Source organism: Echinops telfairi, unplaced genomic scaffold (genome assembly GCF_000313985.2).
Source record: "Echinops telfairi isolate 266 unplaced genomic scaffold, ASM31398v2 ScPeMD7_70;HRSCAF=299, whole genome shotgun sequence".
Classification (NCBI taxonomy): Eukaryota; Metazoa; Chordata; class Mammalia; order Afrosoricida; family Tenrecidae; genus Echinops; species Echinops telfairi.
In genome coordinates, this window is record NW_022103968.1 from 49,170,897 (window position 1) to 49,177,300 (window position 6,404).

The following is a 6,404-nucleotide window of genomic DNA, read 5'->3' on the forward strand; positions in this document are numbered from 1 at the left end:
CTATCCCTCAGGCTTCCTTCAAAAAAAGTCAGAGGAAGGTGTCTACTTTTTAGTTAAAAACAAACAAATCCCCAAAGCTAGTCTCTTCAGTAGGATTTGATCCTTGAGAACCTTTCTATAAGGTTTACCTCTCTGCTTCCCATTTGGGAATTTGTACACATATAGAATATATGTCTACACACATGTATACATTCTCTTAGAAACTGCTTCTTTGGGGGGTTACTGAATTCCCTCCTGATTATTTTCTAAGATCTAGTTGGAGTAACTTTTCAGAATAAGATTTTCTTTAAACAAGCAAACACAAGGCTTGTCTTCAGTGGCCTGGACTGCTTTTTTGTGCTCAACTGTGCATGCTATGTGGGGTAAATGAGGTTCAACCTAATTCTTTTCTTTTCTGTCATATGGGAATGTCTTCTTGATGGTGGGTTATTCCCCCAGGGGAATGGAGAAACCAGAGAAAGGGTCCTCCTTTGAAGGTGACTAAGATCTGCTCAGGCTCTGTACTTAAAGGGATTCATTGATTCCTAACTTTCTAGAAGATTGCTTTAAAATCTATTCTGTCTGGATTCCTGAAGGTTTGAAGTGCTTCTCTTTTAACACCGTTATATTCAACCTTTAGTAGGAATGTCGTCACTACTGTTTCTAAAGGCATTTGAAACAGAAGCTATCTGTATGCATGCCTGCACCTGCCTTTGGCTTGAAAAGGTTTATTCCTTGCCTCTTCAGAACCTTTAAACCCAGTTACCGTTTAGACAATAACTGGGACTTGCACTTCATATAGAGTAAAACCCTGGTACCTGCATGCTGGGACATTCTGAATCCTCAAATCTGTGCCACCCAGTCTTCTGGTGGTGGTCCGTGTCCATCTAATGGCTCAGTACAGCCAGTGCCCAGGTGTCAGGAAGGGGGTGGGATTTCAGCCCTATCACTTAATAGCAGTGTGGTCTCGGGTAAGTTACTATGTTGACATTAAAACTCAGTTTTATTTTCTATAAAATGGAAGTGATAATTACATTTACCGAAAACCAAATCCATTGCATCAAGTTGATTCCATGTCATAGAAACTTTATAGAACAGAAATAGAACTGTGCCTTAGGGTTTCTGAGATGGTAAGCCTTTATGGGAACTGGCAGTTCCATCTTTCTTCCCACAGCTGGTAGATTTGAACCTTGAACTCGTGGCTGGCAGCGTACCCCACACCACCACCTTTCCTGCTTAAACCAAACCAAACTTGCTGTCATCGAGTCAATTCTGACTCATGGTGACCCTGTAGGACAAGGTAGAACCACCCCTGTGGGTTTCCAAGAGGGTGACTCTTCATGGGAGTAGAAAGCCTCATCTTACAACCATAGAGCAGGTGGTGGTTTTGAACTGCTGACGCTGAAGTTAGCAACCCAATGCATGACCACTACACCACTAGGGCTCCTTAATATTGCTTAAGGTGGAATTAAATAGAATAAAATGGAAGTAAGGTGCTTGTCATGTGGTAAGTTCTAATAAATAAACATTTCTCTTCTAAGTCTTAAATGTGAGCAAAAGAGAGATGATCCCCACAGTTGATTTGCTCCAATAGAGCAGGAACCCATCTGCATTCGGGAAGCCATCAGGGTGCAATATTAGAGTGTTGGTTCATGTTCTAAACCTTGGGAGCGAGGTGGTCACATGACCTGTCTTAGCCACGGTGGCCATGGCATCCTTTGGGGCTCTGTATTCTTATTCGCATCATTACCTTTCACACTTTGTTTTCTTATCTAGCTGCTGCATTACCTAAAGCAGAACCTGGCACAGCTGACAGAGATACTATACCCACCTTACATGTCCTTTTGAGTTTTTGTGAGCAGTGGCATAGTGGGCTATTTTTTGGACTGCTAACTGCAAGGACAGCTGTTCAAAACCAACCACCAGCCATTCTGAGGGAGAAAGATGAGCATTTGCAATCCCATAGAGAGTTAAAGTCTTGGCATCCCACCGGAATAGTTCTGCCCTGTCCTGTTAGGTCACTGTGAGTCAGAGTTGAGTTCATGACAGTGAGTTTGGTTTTCCCGTATGGTTGAAAAAGTTCTGAAATGAACATAAGGCACTGACTCACGTATCCACCCCCAAAGCCTTTAAGTGACTCAATTTTTAATCCCTCTCATCAATTTGAAAGGAGCCGTGGTGGCACAGCAATAAGTCCCCTGCTGCTCACTGCTATCTGAAAAGGTGGGTATTTCAAACCCACAAGCCGTTCTCCTGGAGAGAAGACCCCAAGAGGCACATCCATAAAGGTTACAGTTTATGGGGCAGTTGTACCCTGTGCTGTAGGCTCACTGTGAGTTGCAGTCAATTCAAGGACACACAATAACAACAGTCTATTTGAAGGTGAATATGTTTGAAGATACGTGCATTTGGAGGCTTTCAGAAACTTTGGTTTCCAAAATCTGCCTAGTCTATTTATTTTATATGAGTCATTAAATGAGTTACATCAGAATAAAATAAAGAGTTATGTCAGCTTAAGTCAAGGGCTTCGGGGTTGGGGGGGGGTCGGCTTTGTCTAATCATAATTGAAATAGAATGTTTTGATTGCCTTCCAAACTCTGGGTTAATAATTTTTCAGTAAGCAAAGGGGACAAACTGAACAGTCTGTTAAGTATTTGGGTTCCTTTAAAATTAATATTGAGACTTTCCATTTTTCCCTTGAAATCTTGGAATATGGTTATTGCTCTTTCCACTAAGTTGATGTTTGATGCAAAGAAAATGCTACTAATATGATTTCTCCTAGAACTCTTCTGACTGAAGCGGTGTGGGCACCATCTGTTGGCCTAGCTGCATTTCAGAACCTTCCTCAGATAGCCTCGTATTTAGATGTGGGATCTTATGTTCATACCTGACCTCTGTAGCTTAATGATCGATATGTGTTTGACATGGATGAGTTCAATAGTTGTAATAATTTTCTATGCCATTCTGTGGCAACACATTGTCTCATCTTCCTTTTAAATACGCTTCTCTTGTCACCCCATGGCCTCAGAAATGGCCTTTGGGCACATGGGGAAACCTTTGTGTCTCTGGAGGTTAGAAGGTCCAGAAGGTGACATATCCACCAGATAGTTTAAAAACTGTAATAAAATAGGTTTCCTTCCCTTGGATTTCTGGGCTACCAGGATATACCAGTTACCAATTATATACCAGTATACAGCCAGCCAGAGTTGGCTCTGGCTCCCTGCAGCCCTCTGCCTATGGGGGGGTGGGGGTGTTTAGTGGTAAGATTTTGAGGAAGTTGAGTTCCAGGCCTTTCTTCCAAGGTGCTCCTGAGTGGAGTCAAACCCCCAACCTTCAACTATCAGCCAAGTGCACCGCCCAGGGACTCATCTCCGCTGCCTGTAACATCAGACTCCCTAGAGTTTTGCACTGTCATGACCGTCACCTTACATGTTTGCCTTTTGCTACCAGATCTTGACTCTCCCCACCCCCCGCAAAAATAAACACCCCCACACCCTGCCGTGCCACTATTTTAAGAGCTCTGGTGTCATGTCCTATATAAGATAGAACTTCTTCACTGAGTTTTGAACAATTGTCTTTTTCTCTCTCTAGAACTCAACAAAAACCGAAGAAAGCTTTTCGAACCGCCAAATGCACGCGCTGCTTTCCTGGAAGGCGGAGCGAGCGGGAGGCTGCCCCGTCAGTTCCACTCCGACATGGCGAGTGTCAGTGGCCGCTGGTAGCAGTACACACGGGTCACACGCCCGCCAAGCGACGACCGCACAGTTGGACACCGGAGACCTGCGATCAGACTTCACTGCACGCCGCCTCAGCACTCGGGGTGTCTGGTGTCAGGACCAAAGCATCGTATTCACACCTGCACCTTGTGCCAAAAAGCGGGGAAAGAGAGAAGATGTCCCCTATCATTGTACAGAACACCAAATGTCGCTTACTGTTTCTGAAACGGCAAACGGACAGAATTTGTAATAGAATGATAGTGCTTTTTCTTCTTTATTTTTATTTACCTATATAACATATGCACTGATTTTTTTTTCTTAAAATGAAGGATAATTTGGGATGCCAGAAAGCACAGAAGTTCTTTTTTGTTTGTTTGTTTTGATTTGGTATTTTTATTTTTTTGTTTTTGTTTCTTTGTTTTAAATAATCAAAGAGTTTTCTGGTACGGCTTTAAACTAATGATTGCGGTCTTTCAGCACTTTACTTGTTCTGATTTCTTGTCCTGTGGAAATTGTCTCTCTCTCTCATTTTTACATCACCTGTTGTATTGGTACAAATCAAATGTAGTTGCCTTTTTTCTAACTGCACCAAATATGTATTTGAAATGGTACTGGACATCCATTTCTGGGTAGACCATGACTTTGGGAAACATTAAGTGACTTCCATGTGGTTGTGGACCAACTCTGTTCATTTATGTCGTCACCCTACAGAAACACCTTGCTATGAACTGAATTTCCTGTAAACAGGTGCGAAGGAAGACCCAGTGGACTTTGCAATATTAACCCTTTGCCGTCATCATATGTAGCTGCTGCCTGTATTGCTAAGAAAAAGATTTTAATGGTTGTCTAAAAGCAAAGGGCTATTTTTAGTATACTGCCACTAAAGGACATTTATTTATATCAAACTTTTATTTTTAGATACTATACGCATACATTACATAACTGATTAAATTGATATCTACTAGAGATTTATGGTAAAGAATGGACGGCATTCAATTACTGGAGCCCCAGATTGTCACTTTATTTAAAAAGACAAATAATCATTTGACAAGACAGCACTGCTGCCATTATGAGGAGAAGTCGATTACAGTCCTTAGCATGTGCACATTAATTGTGCTCCGTGTGATTCCGGGACTTTCTGAAAACCACACGTGTCTGCTTCAGGTAGACTTGTATCTGTCAAAAACGGAAAGGCTTTATGGACATCTCTAGAGTGACAGCTTGTCATGATGTTATAAGGTTTTGACGGGGGCTGGGGGAAGACTGTTTTCTAAGAGAGTAAGTAGACTCATTGGTTCAATCTTATACTGTGAAATTCCAAGAAACTGGGCAATGATGTTTCCTGAGTCTTTTAAGACATCTTATGATGGATTTGTGAAGGGTTTTCAATCCATGAAGAAAATCACCAAGTGCCTCTTTTTATCAAAGCAATATTATTCCCCAGTAAGTTAATTTTGTTAGGAAACTTTCCCATAGGAGATGTTGTGAATTACCTGTACTGTAATGTCTTATTTATGTTCAGTATTCGAGACTGTCTACCTGGACATAAACCACTCTTGTATGCTCTCAGCATATACAACCGTTGGGGATTTCTATGCCAGTGTGTAATCAGAAATTCTTGCCTGGCATGTTTCCAAGGATAAATTTTACCATTAAGGCAACAATAAGAATTGAAAAGGTATTTTGCACACAGATGAAAATAGGTTTGGTTCTATTAAAGGCATAGTCGGTGGGACTGTCATAAAATTATCAATCAGAAGTTTCCCAATCCTAAATTGAATTGTATCTGCTTTTACGGTGGAACCAAATCTCTCCCTTTGCAAGCACGATGAAATAAACTGTTGCATTTGCATGATCACGTGGAGCTCCCTGCCTTATGGCGATTGTACGAACCCGTCCATCACACGGGGAGAAGTCACATGGGGAGAATTCTGCGTGCGTTGGCTGCCTGGTCAACATTTTGAAGTTCTTCTTCTAGCTCTCTACCCTGCATGTACAGTGGGAGGGAAAAGGAAAAAATAGGAAGGATTGAATTGAGATAAGTATGCACAGTGCTTTGAGACAATCTATGCCAAAGAGAAAGTTGTCCCGATTAATCTCAATTACAATAGAATGACTAAAAAGAAGCAAAACACACTGGAACTTGCTTTTTTCACTTTCTCTTGATGCAATGAAGGGAATATGAAACTATAGTGTATGGTGTCAGTGCTATACGATGCACAAAATATTCGGATTATTTGAGTAAATGGTAGATTTTAATCAATCTGTGCCTTAATAGTGACCGGTTATCTGTAAATAGAGAACAGATACAGATTGTATTTTTTTGTGTGGGTTTTTGTCCTGTTAGTGATTTTTCTTGCTGTTTTTTAATGAGAGATGGAACCGAAACATTGAAAATGGGAATTTTTTCTAATCAATTGTTACATAAAGAAATAAATTTATATAACCCCTTTGTATTGCCCTTGCTAGATGAAACGTGTCTCTTTTTTTAAGTCTCTACACATAAAACTCTATGTCTTTGTTTTCCAAGACAAGGTACTATTTGTTGATCTTGCTACTTTCAGCAGAGGGGAAAGCCATGCCTGCAGTGCATTTGAATAGGTACCTCTGCCCTGTGGCTTCACATTGACAGCCTCCATTTTCAGCTGAAGCGAGGGCACTTGATTTTAGGCAGGGAATCCAGGGTTAGTAAACAATTATTGTCTCTGG

General features: G+C 41.2%; 1 protein-coding gene across 1 annotated transcript in view; it reads left to right on the forward strand.

Annotated features, from left to right (window-relative positions):
* The window catches only part of BICC1 (BicC family RNA binding protein 1), a 326,903-nt gene extending 320,747 nt beyond the window's left edge, over window positions 1–6,156 (forward strand). The window contains exon 21 of the mRNA XM_013004286.3: window positions 3,571–6,156. Within this exon, the coding sequence (XP_012859740.1) occupies window positions 3,571–3,701 (131 nt within the window). The 3' untranslated portion in view covers window positions 3,702–6,156. The remainder of the gene's footprint in view (window positions 1–3,570) is intronic.
* Window positions 6,157–6,404: the final 248 nt, after the last annotated feature.